The sequence below is a fragment of the Lissotriton helveticus genome, chromosome 7 (genome assembly GCF_964261635.1).
Source record: "Lissotriton helveticus chromosome 7, aLisHel1.1, whole genome shotgun sequence".
In the NCBI taxonomy this organism is placed as follows: Eukaryota; Metazoa; Chordata; class Amphibia; order Caudata; family Salamandridae; genus Lissotriton; species Lissotriton helveticus.
This window is the reverse complement of record NC_136068.1, coordinates 1,289,330,385-1,289,352,658: the sequence shown is the minus strand read 5'-3', so window position 1 is coordinate 1,289,352,658 and position 22,274 is coordinate 1,289,330,385. Positions and strand designations below refer to the sequence as shown.

The following is a 22,274-nucleotide window of genomic DNA, read 5'->3' as shown; positions in this document are numbered from 1 at the left end:
TGACTGACTTAACATACTGCCAGGACCAACATACCACCTTTGCTGAACTGCTGCCTCTTTCGTGCCGACCCAGGGACGTTTGGGATCCACTGGTACACTACTTGCTTAAGCGCTCAAACGACGATGTGCAGTCGGATGACGAGCCTGCCACTCCCCAGCGCCACTGACATTCTTCCCATGCATGTCCTGTGATCTCGGGACGGCTTCGCAGACTCCCCTCATTGGACATAGGTCACTGCCCCCGTAGATTCCCCGTAGAGTGAGCTGCCCTGCCTGGGCGGGAGTGCCCTCTCTCCCCTGTCCGTGCCTACACGTCCCCATCGCCACCACGCCGCGGGATCGCCTCCTCTGGCGAGCTGTGTCCTTCGTGCCACATGGCTTCTAAAACTGACACCCCACGAACACCAATGGCCCTTGAGAATGAGCACTGGACACATCACTACCCACACCGCGCCTCCTGCTGAGACCACCAAAATACACCAGTGACACACATTTCCACTACGCAGTCATGCACCACCTCTTAGTTGTAACCTGGTTGGGGAGTTTCTTGGTTCCTGTTAAGCAATCTACAAAACAGCAGTGAGAGCCTTCTCTCGCTCAAAAAAGCCTGTTCGACTGCTGCTCATCCTAGCTTGGCCTACGTCGTCGGACGCAGAGGTTATGATGTTTCAAATTTTAATATGCCGTCGGGCCCCCGGGATGCCGACAAACAGGCTGTGTATTGCATTTCCTCTTTCGCTGCCGGCCTCCGGGTTGTAGGCGATCCAAGCTGTGTATTTTACTATGCCTTTTTTTCTCAATAAAGCAGATTTGAAAACTAAAAAAAAAAAAAAGCATTATTAGGCACTACATACCAATGTGGCTGCTCCATTAGATGGGCGGGGGTTCCTTTCCCCACATGGTTTGGACAGATTCTCCACCTTTATACTAATGTCTTGGTATCTGTAAGGCTGAACAAATGGCTTTGTGCACACAAGTGGCAGTACTTGATCTTATGTCAGGACCAGAGGCTCTGATTATGCTTTTCTTTCTTTACTGCACATTTTTATCAGCAGCCAAATATAATCAATAAAAAAATTCAAACTACAATTCTCATGAACAGTATAACACATTAACAGTCACATGTTCCAATTACTATGAAGGCAGACCTTTAAGAGTTACATCATCATTTTGGGTCCTTTTTCTTTGCTGCTGCGCAGCCAATTAAGCACCGTCTTCACTATTATTTAAATATGTGCATTATTTGGGGCCATAGATTCTAATGACTTGTTTAAAACCTAGGGTCATGCATTCTGCTGCTTACATTACACCAGGCTTTTTGCTTACTCTGCATTGAGCGCATTTTTTAAGCACTTCAGGCAGATGCACTTCATGGTTATTTGTACTAACAATCTTTTTCCCATTACTGGGGATGCATGATCTTCCTCCTGTTCACCAGCTGTCATTGATGCTGGTATTTATAATGTGGGGCGGGAGCTGGACACACCCGTCCCTGTGACAGACACAGTCCCTTGTCTATGTTTATGATGAACCAGCCACATATGCATGCACACTGCAGTGCCACGTACTCTGGAGAGTGTGGTTTAGAATTGAACGCGTTTAGTGGCGGGTGTTCCCACCACTCTGAGGCCCTGCTGCACCAGAGTCTACTCAGGGTAGTATCAATTTATTAAGGTTGCCTAAAGTGTGATTTTCAGGCAGCTCCCTCCATTTTTAAATTGTTGCATTATGCCTACCTTGTGTTATACACTCTTCCCTAAGTAGTTGACTGTGGTTTTTTTCCACTCTTCTGTTCCACTTCTTGACTAGAAATATGGCCCAATATGATCCATTTGAAGATGGTATGGAGAACTACCAGGAGGAACCCAAGTGCTCTCTGGAACAAGCCCTTGTGGATGCTCTGGATTCAAGAATTCAGCAATTGGTGAATAAAGCCCTGGCTAGGGCATTGAGGCCATTCACCCATCAACTGCACGGCTATGCCCCGAGGATAACGTTGTTCCCCCTCCAATACCCAACAAGGCTAAGTCCAAGACCACTAGATGGACTCAGTCTGAAGCGTTTGAGAAACTGTCTGGCACCATGGTTGGTGATCATGGTAACAGCACCCCATCATTGAGTGCCCTCCCCGCCACACCTCTCTCCAAGAATGATTCCTTTATGGACTCAGATTCAGTCGCAGTGCAATCCAGTGATAGCATCCAAGAAGATCAGTCTGGGCCAAGTAAAAAGAAATGATCTCAGCTCCTGAGTGAAACCCTGTTGACCTCTAAAGTCTTGAAGGTGTTAGATTTTGAACCCAGTGACATTGTGACATTGTGCATTGCTGGTCATCTAGGTGGGTCCCCCCTCATGAGGTGGAGGATTATTGACACATCCACATTCTGAAGAGATTCGAGAAAGAGGTCAGAACCTGACTCCATGTGGAGTGTCCTAGACCAGGTTTCCCTGGCATAGTTAACGAGACCCCATAGTTAGACCCTACGATGGTCACTGTCATGAAGAAGTATTCAAAAGAACCCAAAAAATTTCTAAACAGAGCTTGCCGCAATTGCCAAAACAAACTGCTGGATATGTCAGGCCCCCTGAAAAAACTCCTCCAGCTTGCCTATTAAGCAAATTAATTTTCTACCCCTTTAGACCCAGATGTCCTAGTAGTAGGTTGGGCCCAGCTTACCATATGTCAATTGGAAAATGCTAATTGTGCTATTTCAACAGAACGCAGATGATCTATTCTGATGCGTATAAACCCTAAATTGAATGAGTTATGCTCATCTGAGGTTGGTCCTGTGGCCCAAGGTCTCCTCTTTGGAGGGCTGTTTATAGAGGACCTGGCCAAGTTTGTGTCCACTTACAGCACTCTGGATAAGGCGCAAATCACCCTTGAGAAGGTCTTCAGGCAGACCCTTTTTAGCAGGACCAGGCAATTCATGGTTCGCTTGTTAGGCCTTGAACTCTCTCAGGACACCCAGTGAGAATATTCCCCCATGGTTTGGGGGGATGGTATGGCTCAGTCTCCAGCGCCACTTTCTTCCTCTCTTGATCCCGTGGAGGCAGGAAATGTTTCTTCAGAGGGCACCACAGGGACGATAGGGAACCAGCCAAGACTAGGGAGTTGCAGGTGAGACTCCAGATCTCACCTGCAACTGAGGTTGCCCCCCAAAGTCAAAGGTGACTTTGGGGGGCAGAACTCTCTTATTTTTACACAACTGGCAACTTCTGACGCATGATCCGTGGGTCTTCAAGTTGGTTTAGGGGTAAAACTAGAGTTCTACAACACCCCTTGCCAGCTCACCCTGCCCAAAAAGATGTATTTTTCCCTAAGTGAGCAGAATATCATCTCCTGAGAAAATCTGGCAGTTTTTCAGGAAAGACGCAATATGCATTTCCAATCCTCATCCCCACGGATTCATCAGTACCATATTCTTAGTGGAGAAGAAAGGGTACGGCTCATGTCTAGTCCTGAACTCAAAGGACTTCAATGCCTGGAATATCTACAAGCACTTCAAGATGGAAGGAATTCAACTTCTACGAGATATTTTTCAAGAGGGCGACTGGATGGTCCATTTGGACCTGAAAGACGCTTACTTGACGATTCCCATCTTTTCTCCGCACCAGGGCTTCCTGCATTTCATGTAGCATAGCCATTGCTTCGAAGTCAGAGTCCTCCCTTTTGACCTTTCCACTGCTCCAGGATGTTTCATCAAGCTCATGAGGCCAGTGGAGGAATCTCTGCGAGTGAAGGATGTGTGTCTGATCATTTACCTCGATGATCTTATTCTCTCAGATGGTGCTTTGTCACCTGACCAGGCCCATTCAAGTCTTGCAAGCACTGGATTTTATAATAAACGAACAGAAGTCTGTCCTGAGACCCTCTCAGCGTCTGGAGTTTTTGTGATTCCACATAGACTTTGTTCTGTCTCAACTAATTCTCCCCCACAGAAGATTCAGACAATTAAGAAAGAGTTGAGGTCTACTATGTTCAGTCATACGATATTGTTGAGATCTATAGCCAGGATCACAGGACTATTGTCTTCCTCAATTCAGGCCATTTTTCTGGGTCCCCTTCATTTCAAGGTTCTACAAAAGCTCAAGATTCAACATCTGCAAGAGGGTCGCACATATGCAAATCAAATCAGTTTGTCGGAGGAGCCCAGGATGGAAATCTCATGGTGGCTCAACCACATACAGTCCTGGAATGGCAAAGCGATCTTTGACAATTCCTCAGAGATCATTATAGCGTTGGAAGCCAGCGGATGGGGCTGGGCATCAAGATGTGGTCCCATTTCCATGGGGGGCCGATGGTCGGAGTCAGAGTTGAGTCTCATGTCAACTGTCTGGAACTTCTAGCAGGTTCCTTTGCCATCAAGAGTCTTTCCCCCTCGAAAATGCATTGCTATATTCTGATGAGTATGGACATCTCAATGGTGCGGTATGTCAAGAAACTGGGAGGGATGACTGTTGGCAAAGATTGCCAAATACTTTTGCCACTTTTGCCTCTGTCATCGGATTTCAGTCTTGAGAGAATATCTCCCAGGTCAGAAGAATACAATAGCAGATTGGCATTCTCACTAACTCACGGATTTCAGCAATTGGAGACTTCATCCGATGCTATAAATTGTCTGTGGGGCCCATGCAAAGTGTATCTTTTTTCCTCCTGTCTCAACTGCCAGATTCCTGCTTTCTTCAGCCGGCGCCCAGATCTGATGGCAGATGCCTTTCTCCAGGATTAGTGCCCCTACCTGGGATACACATTCACTACATTCATAATGATCCCCAGAGTTCTCTCTCAAGTGCGACGTCAGAAAGCGGAGATCATCATCGTGACTCTGCTTTGGAAAGGACAAACTTAGTTTCTGGTGATTCTAGAATTGTCTTGTACCCTTCCATTGCTGATCCCATTCCATCAGAATCTATTGCTGGACCCAGTAGGATGGCCTCGCCCTTTGATCCTATCTGGCCATCTCACGCTAATTGCATAGAAGGTTTCAGGGAGGGATTGAGTTTGCTAGGCATTTCGCAACATGCTGGTTTCTACACCAAACAAGCCTAGTCTGCTAGCACCCACAAAAGCTATACATTGGCATGGAGATGATCGTGTGGCTGGTGTACTGATCGGAGTGCTGGTCCAATTGGGGCAGATTGCTGCCTGGTGATTTATTTCTTATCTTCTTTAGCGACCTCAGGTTTAGCTAATGGATCAATTAATAACTTTAGATCTACGATCTCCACTGGGTATCTGCCAGTTGATGGAAAACTGGTCAGTGAACATCTGGTGGTGTGCAAGCTCATGCAGGATGTTACAATGCCCAATCCTCCACATTGCCCATACAATAACTACCTTTCTTGCAAGCAACTTTTTCCTAAACTCACAATGCCACTCTGCTTGATTTCATGCCAAAGGGTTTTGGATGTCCAAACTTTTTACCTTTCTGGTAGAGTGTTCTCTCCTGAGGGAGCTTCCTTTATTATTACTAGACTAACAAAATTGAATTCCAGATTGGTTTATTATTTGTCTTTTCCAGATAACGCAAAATGGTGTGTTGTACAATATCTAAACGCATACAAAGCTAGTAGGAGCATTTAGATGATATTCTGAACTGGTATTCAGAATCGGCTTTCAAGACCTTTTATTATAAGCCTACTGTTGATGTTGCAACAGTGGTGATGGCACAGCTTGAAATAAGTACAACCAAATTTTAGCTTACGCTATAAGAATTTTCAATTCTATTAAGAACACGGAGGCAAGGTTTATCCCACCCTGGCTTGTTTCACATATGTATGTTGATTGATTGTAGGTATATACACTATACGAATATATGCTATGATTGCACTGTTATGTTTGCCCACTCAGTATATTGACATTTGTTTGCACGTTTACCCTAAGGTGATTGAGTTTATGGCTTGTTTTTCTATTTTTGCAGGAAATGAACAGGAGCATTTCTGAACCAGGATGGTCTCAAGCGTTTGCCAGTTCCCAGTAACAGACTGGAGTGTTGGTCCGTTCTTTCCAGTGGAGTTGTAGTCTGGAGATGTTCTACAAAGGCCACTTGCAGTTGCCGTTTTTGGATGTGGGAACTTTACTGGTCCTTTCTTGGGTGGTTGGACTTGATTACTCTTTATTCTAAGATGTTGAGTTTCAGTTAGGTTTGGCACAGGGGATCCAAATGATGATGTCAACTCTTAAAGGGCTGGCTTCATAGTGATGTGGCTGTTGATGAATTGCACTTTTCATGGGAAATGCAGTTTAAAGTGTTTCTTGATTGTAATTGACTGCAGTAAAGATAGAGAAGCATAATCCTTGCCCCTGTGTCCTTAATGGAATTGAAAATTCTTATCCCATAAGCTAGTACTTGTTTTACTAATGCACCATCCCGGGTTGATTTCATTTTCACTGTGTTCTAGTATGGTGTGTATTTACAAGATGAGTGTGTGATTGATGATTGGAGGAGTACACTCCCGCTTGTTTTGGTGTGACTTTTAGGAGTCAGGGTGAACCAGATGATGAAGCATGACACTACTAGAATGTGTTGCTTCCTTCCCTGCCCATGAGCAGACTGTGTACTACCCGATGAGAGTAGTGCCCTACGTTTCAAATTACAAGGTGGGATACTTTTGGTTGCTAGTATTAGACAGGGAGGACGTATCCCTCCAGTACCTATTCCAGTAAGTGGAAGGACCTCTCTACCCTTCTGACTTGGATTAGGGTACCCCCCCTTTTTTAAGTCAATATTTACCGGAAGTAGTACAGCACACAGCTGTAGGGTAAACACAGGAAAAATTCCATTAGAACCTTTGTGAATTAGGACCCTTTGCGGCCTGCACCATCTAGAAATACTTACACTCACAGAGCACTCAAGATGACTGAACTATTGGGGATTGGTTATTCTGATGAAATGGCATCAGCAATCTTGGCAGCACTATCCCTGCTACTGGACAAAAACATTACCCAGTTCCTCAACCAATCACATAACTGGGATGAACTTAACTAATTAAAAAGAAACCAGATGAAAACCTTACTCTACGGGGCTATAATGACAGAATATTTACGTGGCAATGCAGCCCCAACACGACTTTTTGGAGCATCCTATCTTTAAGAAAGAGTGGTCATTGATAGCGTGGAGATGCACCCAAGACTGGTTAAATCTAATCATTAATACAGCTAAATGACTGTCGGACACCCTGTTCATAAAAATCAAAACGAGTGAGGATATGCTAAACACCCAAATCAAGATAACAGTGTTTAAGAAGAAACTCAAAGAAACTCAACAAGGAGATTGGGGAGCATAATGACTACCCGATGCAAAGCAAGATCAATAAACTACAGAAAGATCTCAAGGAATGTTCACATGAGAAAGTGTATCCATACATTAGAGATGACTATAGAAAACAACCAGAATCTGATACAGAATCATCATACAGGAGCGACTCAGGCTCCTCCCACTCAGACCAAGAGTATTGGTCCAGTGATAACTCATCTAAAAGCTGGGGAGGAAAACCAATGGTGCACGAGAGGGACTGGGTTGAACCCCGCACACCTTCCTCCGCAGATGTTCGCATTGGCCTGGACCATATGGACCACAACAGTTTCAGTTCCAGAACATGCCATATTTCCAACCCAATCAGAACCAACATTATTTTTTTAGGATGGGGTGGAAGACAAGGAAGAGGTGGCAGACAGAACAGAAGAGTCCAATGGGATGACACATCAAGAGAAGGGGTGAACACAAGGAGCCAGACGAGGGACCAACAAGCAGGGGCGCGAGCTCCCTGTAGACCTGGTGGTCAACCTTACTCCCCAGTCCAGATGAATTGGCTGTTTTCAATAAAGGACTCAGGTTTGTCCCCACAGCACAGATTGTCAAATTCAGGACAAGATGTGAATTGAGTAAATTATTCAGGAAAATCCGAGAAAAAACATTTTGAGGGCAATCCCCAGCTGGAAGCAGACACCGGCCACACCACTTTGCGGAAGAAATCTAACTTCAACCCCCCACCATCTAAGATGCTGCCAGAAGTAATCACATTTGAAGAAGTAGTCATCAATGAGATGGAATGATTACAACCCAGGAGAGATGCCTTTAATAACCTCAACAAAAGAGAACGAGAGGGGCTGAGATCACTGAGAAAAATAACTAATCTTGTTAACAAACAAGAGGATAAAGGTGGAGCCATTGTGGTTCAAGACCAAGACAGATACAGGGGAGCATGCCTGAATTTACTTTCAGGTGAAAGACACTACAAAAAACTCCGAAGAGACCCTACGACACGTCTATAAAAGAAGATTGCTGAAATCACGGGAGAAGCACTGGAGAGGAACTGGATATCAAAAAATTAAAGAGATTTCTTCAATACAGCCGAACCCAGAACCCAACTGTTTTACACCATTACCAAGATCCACAAGGGCAGAATTCCACCTCCAGTAAGACCTATTGTATCTGGGATTGGATCGGTCCTAGAACCTCTTTCCCAATACACAGATTGGTTTTTACGACCACTGGTTACACAGATCAGATCACATGTGAGAAACACCAAACACCTTCTCAACATCCTAGCTGATTTAGAGTATTATCCCACACATGAGATGATGATATGTCTGGACATGGAAGCTCTGTACACCAGTATTTCACAAGAGGAGAGCTATGCGTTATAAAAAACACACTACGCACGCAGGACGGGCCTTGGCATGCACCCACTGACTGGATTATGAGACCCATGCACATGGCTTTGACTGACAGCTTTTTTAGATTCGAAGACCAACTTTATTTACAGAAGCACAGGACTTCCTTGGGCAACACTTTTGACCCCAGTATTGCATGCCTGGACATGAGTCAGCTGGAAGAAGAACACATTTGGACCAATAATCCGTACTCTGACAAAGGCCAGATTTGGCAGAGATACATAGATGGTATCTGATAATATGGCACAGAGATGAGAAGAGCACTGAGGCATTTGGAGAATGAATGAACCAACTGAACCTCTACCTCCACTTCACCATGTCCACTCACAACACAAAGGTATCATTCCTTGATGTCAACATCATAGCCAGAGGTGGAAAACTGGAGAGCACTCTCTATACCAAACCCACAGACCGAAACAGCCTGCTGCACTTCAACAGTGCACATCTACATTCCCTGAGAGAGAATCTCCCAGTGGGACAGTACCACGAATCGGTAGAAATTGTTCGGACTTGGAAAGCTACAAAGAAGAAGCAGACAAACTTACCAAAAAACTACAGGAGGAGAAGGCCTATCCTAAAAGAATAATAATAGAACAGCCCCGAAAAAGACCTCACAACACCCCCGTTCTGCCTTACTCGAGATCACCATGAAAAAAAAAAAGAACTCACTGATATGCGTTACCACCAATAACTCATCATCAAATATAATCAAGAAGACTATAAATAACAAGTGGCACATACTGACTTCAAACCAGCTAAAGTTTGAGAAACCCCATTTCTCTTTTAAACGCAACAGGAGCCTTAGGAATACCCTAGTCAATAAAGACAATTAGAAAACCCAACAAAACACTCAAATGACCCTGTGGAACCAACCACAAGTCGGGGGCATTATCCATGCTGCTTGTGTATTTTACGCCAATTCACAGCCCAGACTACCCATGTCGACCTAGGTCTTCTTCAGATTTGGGAACAATGACACCACACTAACTGTAACGCTGAAAATGTCATCTATATGATTACATGCCCCTTCAAGAGCCGATATATCAGAATGACAACCAGGAAAGTCAAGACATACATAAGTGAGCATAGAAGCACTATACGAAGGGCTAAGACAGCAACTAAACTCACATCCCATTATCTTGAAATTAGACATTCGGACCATGACCTCCAATGGACTGTGATTGAGAAACTTATGGGGGTACTGGTGTTTCCCAAAGATTATCAGAGAAGGAACAACGGTGGGTGTATAGACTCAAGAGTCATATACAAGGACTCAACGACTATTTCATGGAGCCAACTGACTCATAAATAAACTATGCCCACAATTGAAGGTAACACTACCCTGGACATTTCTAATGTTCCATTAGATAGATGTCGGTTTTTACTCTTTCACACTCCACTAACATCAAATCTTCCTCAATTCTCTTTGGGGTGTTAAGGTATGGGTGACCTTTAGACAGTAATAACTGATAACAACAAATCAGTGCTTCTCTTCTAGGTTGGATGACAAAACAACACTTGGTTGTTGGTCGCATTCACAGTGCAAAGATTGTATTGATTACTTGACAACTGTCTATGTGTCCTGAATCCTACAGATTTGGAAGCTAAACATCTAAAAGCAGCACCCATAAATTTAGAAGCTGTTATGTGTATCTATCTCTTAGGATTTTGGTGCTCCACTACGGATACAAAGAAATATGGGCAGGTATCTCCATCAAGTTTGCTTATGAGGTACACTAGTTATGTAAAAATGCGCGCATAGCACAGACAATGGGTTAACATGGGCCATGTACAGATAGCAATTATCTGTCTGATTGACCCGATCTATACAAGGTCACAAGGGTCTTATTTTAAACTGCTACTAATATGGTACAAAGACATGTAGGCAGAACTAATACTTGACACTACATCTCCCATTGAACTTCAGGACTTTGTAGTCCGCCACCCGTGGCTTCAAGGATGACGCCATACGATACGCATGGGGCAGGGCTCCTCCTGCACCCGAGCCGCACACACTGGGGCAGACACACACAAAGACGCGTTTACATAACTGGTTGCAAGATTTGACAACCATCTTTCAGCACTGGCAGAACTGATTTGGACGTTTATGCCTTGAAAAAGTGTTAGTAAAAGACGAAACATGTGTCGGCTACTGTGTGCTGGGAACATTTTAAAGAAATTCTTGACACAGCATGAATAAAGACTGCTGAACAGCAAGAAATATGTCTTGTCTAGATATCTGATTCTGAATAATGTTGTTGTGGCTTGTCCATTTTTTGAGTATAAGGAGGTATATTATAGGTCCCAAGAATTGTGATTGTCACGGTGAATGATCAACATGTAACTTATAGGAGTACTGCTGAAGGCTTAATCTTTTGTATACATTAAATTGAAGAACCAGATCAAGGATGGGCATACACCAGGCCGGTCTTTAGATGCATTACTCTGAACATCTTATCAAAAGATAGGTTGAACCTTACTGCATTCCAGGGAGGGAATCTGAGTTGGCCTGAAGAAAGCCCAGGACCCACTCTAGCCCTTCTCTAAGGCCTGAAACACGTTGGTATTAGGGTTATACGGCCATTGCATCCTCACCGCCCTATTTCTTATTTTTAATATCCCATGTAACTCGACCAATAAAGGGATACCTGGAGTTAATGGAGGATTCTTAATCTTTAAACCTCCTGGCCTAATCCTCCTAAGTGCTCCCTGAAATATGGTTAATCCCACCCTGACCTTTAGGAGTCAGGGTGAAACAGATGATGAAGCATGACACTACTAGAGTGTATGAGGGTTACTTATCAAAAAGGAATTGCTTCCTTCCCCGTCCATGAGCGAACGGTGTACCACCTGATGAGACTATTTATGAACTCATCATGTAACTATACAGTTATTACCCCTTATTTTTCAACTTTATACTAGATATTCCTATATAAATGAGCGATCCCAAGGTGTACTTTGATTGGCTCTCCTTCCCGAGCGTGAGGTCCTTACTGTGTACTTTTGGTTAACTAACCCACTGCAATATCCACAAAATGTCAACATTTTCCAGTAAACCTTAAATCTTCCCCCAGCAAGCCTGCTATCACTGCCTGATAGTGTGTGCGAACAGCATATTAATTAAAATCCAATTTTAACAGGATTTTACGTTCTGCTGGGCACTTACAAACTATGTTATACAAGTCTTCGCTTACAGAGGCGATATGCCGTTGTAATACTCAATCTTTTCCACGCAGGTATGGGACTAAGAAATTAATTATGGGCAAGTCGTAGTCTTAGGAGTTTTAGCTTTGCGTTTAGTCCATTTAGACCCCCCAGATAATTCTGGGGTTTTAGTTGGCTGTAAGTGGCAATTACCATCTGCCCAAGTGACTTTTTGGGCTAGTGCCTCTCTGTCCAGCAGTGATGACAATGTTTTACTACTCCCATAATCACTCTGTTAAATGCAGATTGTGAAAGAGGTAGGGCCCATAATTCTCCTGCTTTAAAAGTAGATAAGACCAAATTAAAATATTCATGAGCAGTCAAATTTTTCTGATCGCTTATAGCCTCCCAAGCAACAGTCATAAGGGTTGAATTATTATTTTTTCTTAGCTTATGACAAAATTTCAAATATGCCCCTCAACTGTTTACATGTTGTCTTCTTAGGCCAAGCTCATATCGGATTTGTGATGACGAAGCCTGCTGTGGAAGATTGACTCAGCGACAAAATGCCCCTACCACAAGATTGTCTATAATTTTAATAGGCCTTACCACTCAAATTGCCACACCATATCTCAATGATGGCACATGTTTGGCTGCCTTAACTTGTAATAATGGCTTGAGTGACAAGCCTTTTAGTGCGTTCCTCAGGGAAGCAAACGCTGCATTTAAGGAATTGTTCCTTCTTTGCAATGCTGCACATTGGTTCTTAAATGAGCCTAGCATCAAATATTACCCCTAGGTATTTATATTCTTGCACTGATTCAAGGTCAATTCCTTCTATACAGAATTTTCGGAGGCGAGCTATATATCGTCACTAGCATAGTTTTTGTTTTACTTAAATTAACTTTTAGCCCATGGGACGAGGCATACTGAGCCAGTCATTTTACTAATTAACCTGTGGAGCCCCACCTTTGTATAGCAAAACAGGATGATGTTGTCAGCATACAAAAGGTGGGAAACCTTAAAGCTACCCGCAACTGAGGAGTGCGAGTTAATGATGTTCAAGTCGGGTGAAATATCCGCAAGATATAAATTGAACAAGAGGGGGGCCAAGACATAACCTTGTTTTAGGCCATTTGATGCTGGAATTTATCTCAAGATTGTTGTGCCTTGACCCAATCTAACTCTTGCCCATGTATCCAAGTAATTGTATCGCTCTTAGGAGTTTATCAGAAACTCCCCAACTTGATAGCTTAGCCCAAAGGATAATCCTCTGCACTGCTTCAAAAGCAGATCAGAAGTCAACAAAACACAAATGTAAGTTCATTCATTGAGCGATGCCTTGCTTGCTCAATAATAAGTGCTAGAATTTGAACGTTGATTGATGTACCCAGGCCCTTAATAAACCCAGTCGGATTTTTATTTAGCAACTTTTTTTATTACACCTAGTCCGTAAGTTCACCCAGCAGACATTTGGCAAAAAACTTAGCTTCGCAATCCATAAGCACTATTAGGCGAAAATTGGTGGGGTCCGAAATTTGACCAGTTTTGTGTATAGGGGCTTTAATTGATCCCCTCCAGTTATAAGGAACTTCTTGGCTCACCAGTATGTGATTAAATAGAGTTGTAAATTTCTCTGCCCAGAGTTGCGGGTGCTCTTTATTAAGAGCTTGAGGTAGGCCATTCGGCCCCGGACCCGTCCTTAGAGAGGAGAGGGGTTGGAGCAAGCCTGGAGCAACCAGAAAAGCTGAAGAAAGTGAAGATTGGTCTTTGTGGGGGCTCACTAGCCAACGCAGTAGGAACCGCAAAGATGTGTCGAGCTGAAATGCACAAAGCGGGCCCACGGGACACTCGTGGAGTGTGGGCCTCTGAGCTTTGGTGCAAAAGGTGCTGGCGGCTTGGGCTTCAAGCATCCCAATGCACAACTACGGGATACCTTCGGGAAGTAGGTGCAGGTTGAAAAATGCAGGATATCCAGGAGTTCCGATCCCACCTCTCTTGTGTCCGCTACAGGTCTCAGCTTTGCAGGGAGCGCATGTCAGCATCAGAGATGTCTGGAAGTCTATGTCCTGTGTTGCAGATTCTTTGGTATCCAACAGGAGCCTCGAAAATGCAGACTGGCAAAGATGCGGTCGGTGCCTGTTTGACAAGAGCTGGGGCTGAGTGCCCCCGTAACTGGTTTGAACTGGGAAATGCATGGAGCACCTTGTGTGCCCCAGGCAGTGTCTGAAAAGCATTCACTGAATGCAACCCTCCCTTCCCCAATACAATAAAGCCTGTCTGGGGAGGTGCTAGCACGGTGGACAGGAAACCTATTGTCCGGGCCTTCCCTGCCGGAGTTTCATCCAGCAGCAGGAGGGCAGACTTGTATCTGTGGCAGCAGCATCCATTTTGTGTTGCTGGGGCTCTGTTTAACTTTAACCGGGTTCAACAGTAACTACATGTCTTCTCCCTCTAGAAGGGTGGAATGCTACCCCCGCCGCCAGAACTGGCGGGGGGGGGTAGTATTCTAAAGTGTTTGACACCTTACACGACATGTTTTGATAAAGCCAAACCAAAGTTCGCATTAACCGCGAGGATTATCATGCACTTAAGAGCATATGGTATGACTATATCATAGAACAGCTATAAGGAGATGGTTCCGAAAGCTGCAGAGGGGCTCAGCTCATGCTAGGGCACCCTCTCACACAAAACCAAGCACTCTGTCTCCAGGATAGTTAAGGACTGCCATAGGAGTGACTTATAGGTTACTATGGCCTAGATTTATCAAGATTCCATTATGCGAATCTTAAATAGCGATTTTTTGCGAATCGCTATTTAGAATTCGCAAAATGGAATGTATGTAAAAAATTGCTTTTTTTTAACGATTCCTTATTAATCTTTATTTGCGAATTCCCATGCATTCCTATGGGCCAGGAGGCCCATAGGAATGATTGTGAAGTAATTCTCAAATTGCGAATTCGCAATTTGCTAATCGCAATTTGAGAATTATTTCAAGGGTGCAGGGGTGTCTCATGGACACCCTGCTGCACCCCTGAAACTTACATGTGTGTGCATATGGCACACATACATGCCCTATGGGCATGTATGTGTGTCACATGCCACCTTCAAAATTGTCATATTTTGGTTTTTGAAAGGATATCGCAAATTAACACGAACCTCAAATTGGTGTTAATTTGCGATTCCTTAACCTGAATTCGCAATGTAAAAAAGTTTCATACATGGCATTTAAGGAATCGCAAAATTGCGATTCCTTAAATGCTTAAGCAAAATAAGGAATCGCAATTTTTTGCGATTCCTTATTTTGCTCATTTCTCATACATCCCAAAAGATGCAAAATGTCAGTTTGCGATTCTTTAAGGCCGAATTTCGGCCTTAACGAATCGCAAAAGGCTTGATACATCTAGGCCCCAGTGTCTATATATAAGGTAGATATAGATATACTATATTACACCACCTTACCCAGGCTGTAAGTACAGACCTGTGGTGTAGGTTTGGAAAGCTAACCAGGGGTGGCACAATACATGCTGCAGCCCCTGGTAGGCCTAGGCTGCACCTATGCCCTGGGTACCTAAGGTACCATATACAGGGGTTCACAAGGGTGACCCAGTAACCAATCTGGTATGTACCTAAAGTACAGGATATCAATTTAGAGAGAATACAGCTAGGCTGTGGGCCTGATTAGCAGGGCCACAGCAATACTAAGGTTGAAAAACCAGTTAAACACTGCAAAAAGTAGGGGTAACCATAGGAAGCAGACCCTACTCTCCTACAATGGTCACTTTCCATCTTGTTACCCAGACTAAAACATTTGACCATTGAATATAGGTCGACCAATACTAAGGAATGATCTACGACTGAGTAAGATTTTATTGAGTGATATGATGGCTGTGCTGGCATATCCAGTGCCACTTGCCCATTTAGTACTTGTAAGCCCAAGTGCTCCAGGTTACTTGCTGCTTCTTTTCCCATTAAATATTTGGATAGGCGGCACATGCCAAATGTGATCAAAAATGTTGATTATATGATCCATAGACGTAACCTGGCAAGGTTCATATTAAAATCATCCGACAAAAGAATTAGGGGCACTGGTTAAATCAAACCTTTATCACCCATACATTTGCATGATCTATCTTTACTACTTCAGTTTTAACGTCAAGATCCACTGATGTGTACAGTGCTAAACCCCCTTCAGCTTGCCCCATGCGGCTGCCCACGGCCCCCACAGGGGGCCACCTGAGAGGACGCCCCAGTTCCATTTGGATGCTTCCACACCCCCACTCTCTTCTGCGGGACTCCAGGAGGAGTACCTTTACAGGGCGCGCCAGACACATCATGTCCGGCACGCTGGGGGATGGGGAGCGTATTTAGGCCTCCCCCCTCCATTTTAGATCCTCTTTTCTGCCTGTCACGCCGTCTCCCACCCTGCCGCGTACCTGGCATAGGACAGGCAGGCGAATTTCAGAGGACGTTATAATGTTTTCTTTGTCGTTGCAGGTGGAGTTACAGGGTGATCTGGAAGAAGTCTGGGTACAGAAGGATACCTCTGCAAGAGCACAATAGGGGTGCGAGAGCCAAATCCCAAGAGCCTCATAGGAGGGTCCTGGAACAATACGTTGGCACCCCGTTAGTCCTTTCGGGCGGTTGTGGGCCGGTACAAACGGGGGCTTGCCTGGCCACGCTCAGCCCTGAAAGGATCGTGAGTAATAAGGGACCAATGCGTCATGTGATCCAGTAAGGGGATCACCCCTATAAGGATAGCACTGACCCCTATAAGGATACCGCTGATTGGGTTTTCCACAGTGCTTGGCTCATCAGGAGGGCAGGGCAGCATAGGTTGGTACAACTGCCTGGCCTTGGATCGCCTGTAAAATAACCCACCGTATTTTGCATACTTTTGTATGGAATAAACCTGCAGCAATATTTTCTCCAAACAAAAAGTTGTGCTGTGTATTTATTCATGCATTCCTATTCTGCGGAGGTGTGGGCGGGGTCTTGCGCCTATAATGGAACTCTTGTATTTGCTTTAATTGCCTAATCGGGATAGCATAAATAGGTTGGGAGATCACTTTCTGCTTCAGCCAATTTCTCCTGCAGGAGCACAATTTGAAATCTTCTGATGAGGATAAAAAGTCATTGTTTATTTAAGAAGTTTTCTATAGCACTGGCCTGACCCTAGGGTATCGGAGCGCTTTACAGCAAGTACATAGCAGATAATCACCAGATACAAAATAGAAGAGCGACTTATTAACAGAGGAACGCAAAATAAAAGAGCAACTAATTATCGTCACAGTCATCACTATCAAACACAGAACAGGGTTCAGAAACACCTGCAAAACCAAATCGGAGTAGGAATTAATGACACAGAGGCGCGCCACTTTCACACACAGAGCAGGGGTTACTGACACCCCAAGAGACAACAAAAAGGCAGGAAGCAGGCTTTGCTAGGACCAACACCCATTTAACAAACAGAAACCAAGCATATATGGCTAACGTCTATACAGACACCCCAGATTTGTACACAGTATAGGGTTTGCTTGCTGACATCAAGAAACAGAGCAGAAGTTGCTGACATGTATAAGTACCTCAAATAGTTATTGGCATCCATGTTCACCCCGCAAACAGACGGAGTACAGCGGTTACTGACAGTAACAACGTGCAAACAGTGACAGAGGTGGGAATACTGAATACTACAGTAACAGGGTTGATATTACTGACACCCAAGGAGACAGCATGCAAAGTCACATATGATAGGTTGTTGACGCCAAGACAGATCCACGCAAACAACAACAGAGCAGGGATTACTGGCTCAGAACGCACAGACTTCGAGCACGGACTATTGACAGAGAAAGTGCAAACATACCGCAGGGATCAGAGACACAAACAGATCCCATTAACGGACAATGAGCAGAGATTACGGACGCACATAGACAACTCCCAAACTGACACACGGCGCGCATTACTGCAGGCAAAAAGAGACCAGCCTACGCTACCGGCAAAAATATACATAGCAGTTTTTTTTCTCGTAATAGTTTATTGTTTTTATTATTAACAAGAATCTTGCGTGATCATTCGGGTATTTAACACAAAAACTATCAAGGGCAGCACAATCACCGACTGTAGACCCACTGTCGTGGGAGAACATTCGCAGATGGTGATACACATAAACAAGCTGCTGCTTCCCACGGATACATTTATAAAAATGCACGATTCCCCAAACACTAAATAAAAAAAATCATAATACACTTGCACATCCCTGGGTTAAACGGATTTTTCTTGCTGTTTCCTTCGGCTGGTAAGCGGTGTTCCCTATGCAGCCACACACCAGTCCATGACAGATGTCACAGCGCGCCTTCAAACCCAATAGCAGATTCGGATATTTTGAAACCAAACAGCATTGGTGTTTTTTTATCAAACTATTTTTATTGAAAATACAAGGCATCATCATAGAACAGGCAACTACTCCCTCCCGTCTACCATCCGAGGGAGAGCTGAAGTGACTCATTTACACTCGTGAGTGGTAGAGCCAGGGGCAGGGACGGACAGGCCTTTACCTCCTCCAAGCCAGCCGGGCTGGGACAGAGTCAGCAACACTCCAGCCACCTGACATGTAAACGGACTCCCCCCAATCCCACGGGCATCACGTGGCGGCATTCATACACCGCACCACAGAAGGGGGTAGGGGTGACACCCAGGGCGCCCCGGCCTACCTGCGCAGCGCCGTCCTCGCGCTCCGTGCTGCTGTCCTGCCCGGCTCCTTCTGCCCGCGGTGGGTGCGCCCTTCCTTCCTCCGGGCTGGGCCGCACCAGCCTGGAACGGCGGCCCTGGCAGCGGCTAAAGTCCAGGCGGGCAGGCTGGGCGAAGACGTCGCAATCATGCCAGGAGGACTGAACTTTGGAGCCAATAATGTCATCCACTAAACATCCAGAGAGCAAACAGGGCGGGGATGGGCTCGGCCGAGCAACACCTGTGTGTGTGTATACAGGAACTCTATATGTGTGAGCAGCAGCGCTGAGATATGCCCTGTGGGTGCGCAAGAGCACTAAACAGGGATATTGTGTGCGTGTGTATGAGTGCCGAGGTGTGTCATGCATGCTTCTGGGCGCTATGCAGGGACACTAAAGATTCCTGACTCGTATCTGCACAGAGGAGCACCGAGGAACTATGCCGTGTCATGCATGTGCACAGTAGGACCCTAGGAATGTGCCAATCCCTGTCGCTGCGTAGGTGCGCTGAGGTCTGTCAATCAATCAATCAATCAATCAAGTCATTTATAGAGCGCACTACTCACCCGTAGGGTCTCAAGGCGCTAGGTGGGGGGGAGGGGTGCCGTTACTGCTCGAACAGCCAGGTCTTGAGCTTCTTCCTGAAGGAGAGGTGGTCTTGGGTCAGGCGCAGCTCGGTCGGGAGTGAGTTCCAGGTCTTGGCGGCCAGGTAGGAGAAGGACCTTCCTCCTGTTGTCGCTCTTCGGATGCGGGGGACGGCGGCGAGGGCGTGGCTGGTTGATCTGAGGTGGCGCTTGGGAGTGTAGAAGTTGATTCGGTTGTTGAGGTAGCTCGGGCCTTGGTCGTGTAGGGCTTTGTGCGCGTGGGTGAGGAGACGGAAGGTGATTCTTTTGTTGACGGGGAGCCAGTGCAGGTCTCTCAGATGTCCGGAGATGTGGCTGTTTCGTGGGATGTCGAGGATGAGTCTGGCTGAGGCGTTCTGGATCCGCTGGAGTCTCTTCTGGAGCTTGGCGGTGGTTCCGGCGTAGAGGGCGTTGCCGTAGTCCAGTCGGCTAGTGACGAGGGCCTGGGTGACAGTCTTCCTGGTCTCGGTGGGGATCCACCAGAAGATCTTCCGTAGCATGCGTAGGATGTTGAAGCATGACGAGGAGACGGCGTTGACTTGTCTGGTCATGGAGAGGGAGGAGTCCAGGATGAAGCCCAGGTTACATGCGTGGTCCGTCGGTTTGGGTGCGGTGCCCAGGGCGGGGGGCCACCAGGAGTCGTCCCAGGCGGAGGGCGAGGAGCCCAGGATGAGGACCTCCGTCTTGTCTGAGTTCAGTTTCAGGCGGCTGGTCGTCATCCATTCGGCTACATCTCTCATCCCTTCGTGCAGGTTGGCTCTGGCGGCGGTGGGGTCGTTGGTCAGGGAGAGGATCAGCTGGGTGTCGTCGGCGTAGGAGATTATGTTGAGGTTGTGTTGGCGTGCGATGGCCGCGAGGGGGCTCATGTAGACGTTGAAGAGGGTGGGGCTCAGCGAGGATCCTTGAGGGACGCCACAGATGACTTCGGTGGCCTCTGACTTGTACGGTGGTAGGCGGACTCTCTGTGTTCTTCCGTTGAGGAAGGAGGTGATCAATTCCAGTGCCTTCTCCTGGATTCCGATGTTGCCGAGGCGCTGCACTAGGGTGCGGTGGCAGACAGTGTCGAAAGCCGCGGAGAGGTCCAAGAGGATGAGGGCCGCTGTTTCTCCGTTGTCCATCAGGGCTCGGATGTCATCGGTGGCAGCGATGAGGGCGGTCTCGGTGCTGTGGTTGGCTCGGAAGCCAGACTGTGAGGGGTCGAGGGATCCATTCGTCTCGAGGAAGGCGGCCAGCTGTTTGTTGACGGTCTTCTCGATGACTTTGGCCGGGAACGGAAGGAGCGAGATGGGACGGTAATTCTTGAGTTCGGTGGGGTCTGCTGTAGGTTTCTTGAGAAGAGTGCTGAGTTCTGCGTGCTTCCAGCTCTCCGGGAAGGTGGCGGTGTCGAAGGAGGCGTTGATAATGTCCCGCAGGTGGGGTGCGATGACAGCGTCGGCCTTGTTGAAGATGTGGTGAGGGCAGGGGTCAGTCGGAGATCCGGAGTGGACGGAGTTCATTGTGCGGATGGTGTCTTCGGTGCTGATCGGAGTCCAGGTGCGGAGGGTGGTGTCGGGTGGCGTTGCTGCGGTTGTGGCGTGCGTTGGTTGGATGCTGAAGCTGTTATGTATGTCCGCGATCTTGTTGTGGAAGTAGGATGCGAGGGAGTTGCAGAGGTCTTGCGACGGGGTGATGTCGTTGTTTCCGGCGTTGGGGTTGGAGAGCTCTTTCACGATGTTGAAGAGTTCCTTGCAGTTGTGTGTGTTGTTGTCCAGCCGGTCCTTGTATGTATTTTTCTTGGTGGCGCGGATCAGTTGGTGGTGTTTCCGGGTGGCGAGCTTGAGGGTGGTCATGTTGTCCGTAGTTGGTTCCCTTCTCCATACTTTCTCGAGGGCTCGGCAGTTCTTCTTGGAGCTCTTGAGTTCGTCGGTGAACCATGGGGTTTTTCTGCTGCCGGGTCTGCTGGGCGGGGTTCTCAGAGGGGCGATTTCGTCCGCGCAGTTGCTGATCCACTTCGTGAGGTTGTCAGCGGCCTGGCTGGGGTTCGCTGAGCCGGCAGGAGGGTGCTGGCTCAGGGAGGCGGTGAGCTGGTCGGCTGTGATCTTGTTCCAGCTTCTTCGGGCAACCTGTTGCTGGTGTTGGTGGATCGTCGTTCTTTTGAAGGTGAAGTGGACGCAGCTGTGGTCCGTCCAGTGGAGTCCTGTAGCGTGGTTGAAGGTGACGTCTTTGCTGGATGAGAAGACGGCGTCGAGGGTGTGTCCGGCGAGGTGGGTGGGGGTGGTCACCAGTTGCTTGAGTCCGAGGTTGGCGAGGTTGTCGAGCAGGGTGATGGTGTTGCGGTCGCTGTTGTTCTCCAGGTGGAAGTTGAGGTCCCCCAGGAGGATGTAGTCGGCGGAGGGGAGGGCATGCGGGCTGATGAAGTCGGCGATGTCCTCACTGAAACGTGTGCGTGGACCCGGGGGTCGGTAGATCAGGGTGCCTCTGAGGGTGGTCTTCGGGTCGGTGTGGATCTGGAAGTGTAGGTGTTCGGCGGTGGTTAGGGTGTCGTCGGTGTTGGTCGTGATGCGGATGGTGTCTCTGTGGATGACGGCGATGCCTCCTCCCGTCTGGTTGGCGGTGCGGTCCCTCCGTGTGATCTTGTAGCCCTCTGGGATGGCGATGGCGATGTCGGGCGCTGAGGAGGCGTTCATCCAGGTCTCTGTGAGGAAGGCGACGTCAGGGGCGGTGGTGTCGAGGAGGTTCCAGAGTTCTACGGCGTGTCTGTGGACGGAGCGGGTGTTGAGCAGGATGCACTTGAGGTGGTTGCTGCTGGTGTTCGGCTTGGCGAGTGCTGGTGCAGGGTAGGTCCGGATGCAGGTGAACTTGCAGGCGTGGCAGCTGAAGGGTCCGTGGGTGTGTCTCGGCGAGGCGCGGTGACATCTCAGGATGGCGCCGGTGTTGAGTGCGATGAGTTCGGCAGCGTTGTAGGTTCGTCGGGTTGGCTTCCGTCGGTGGGGGCCAGGGGTCCTGGCACTGAGCGCTGTCCAGGCGCAGACGGGCTTGCCTTTGGCGCGCCTTCGGCGCACAATCGGCGCGCCCGCTGCGCGTGACCGCTGCGCGTTCGCACGGTCGCCATATATGGCGAAG

General features: G+C 47.1%; 1 protein-coding gene across 2 annotated transcripts in view; it reads right to left on the bottom strand.

Annotated features, from left to right (window-relative positions):
• The window catches only part of MYO15B (myosin XVB), an 810,836-nt gene extending 791,773 nt beyond the window's left edge, over window positions 1-19,063 (bottom strand). For both annotated transcript variants that reach the window (XM_078654532.1, XM_078654533.1), the window contains exon 1: window positions 18,535-19,063. In XM_078654532.1, the coding sequence (XP_078510658.1) occupies window positions 18,535-18,918 (384 nt within the window). In that variant the 5' untranslated portion in view covers window positions 18,919-19,063. The remainder of the gene's footprint in view (window positions 1-18,534) is intronic.
• Window positions 19,064-22,274: the final 3,211 nt, after the last annotated feature.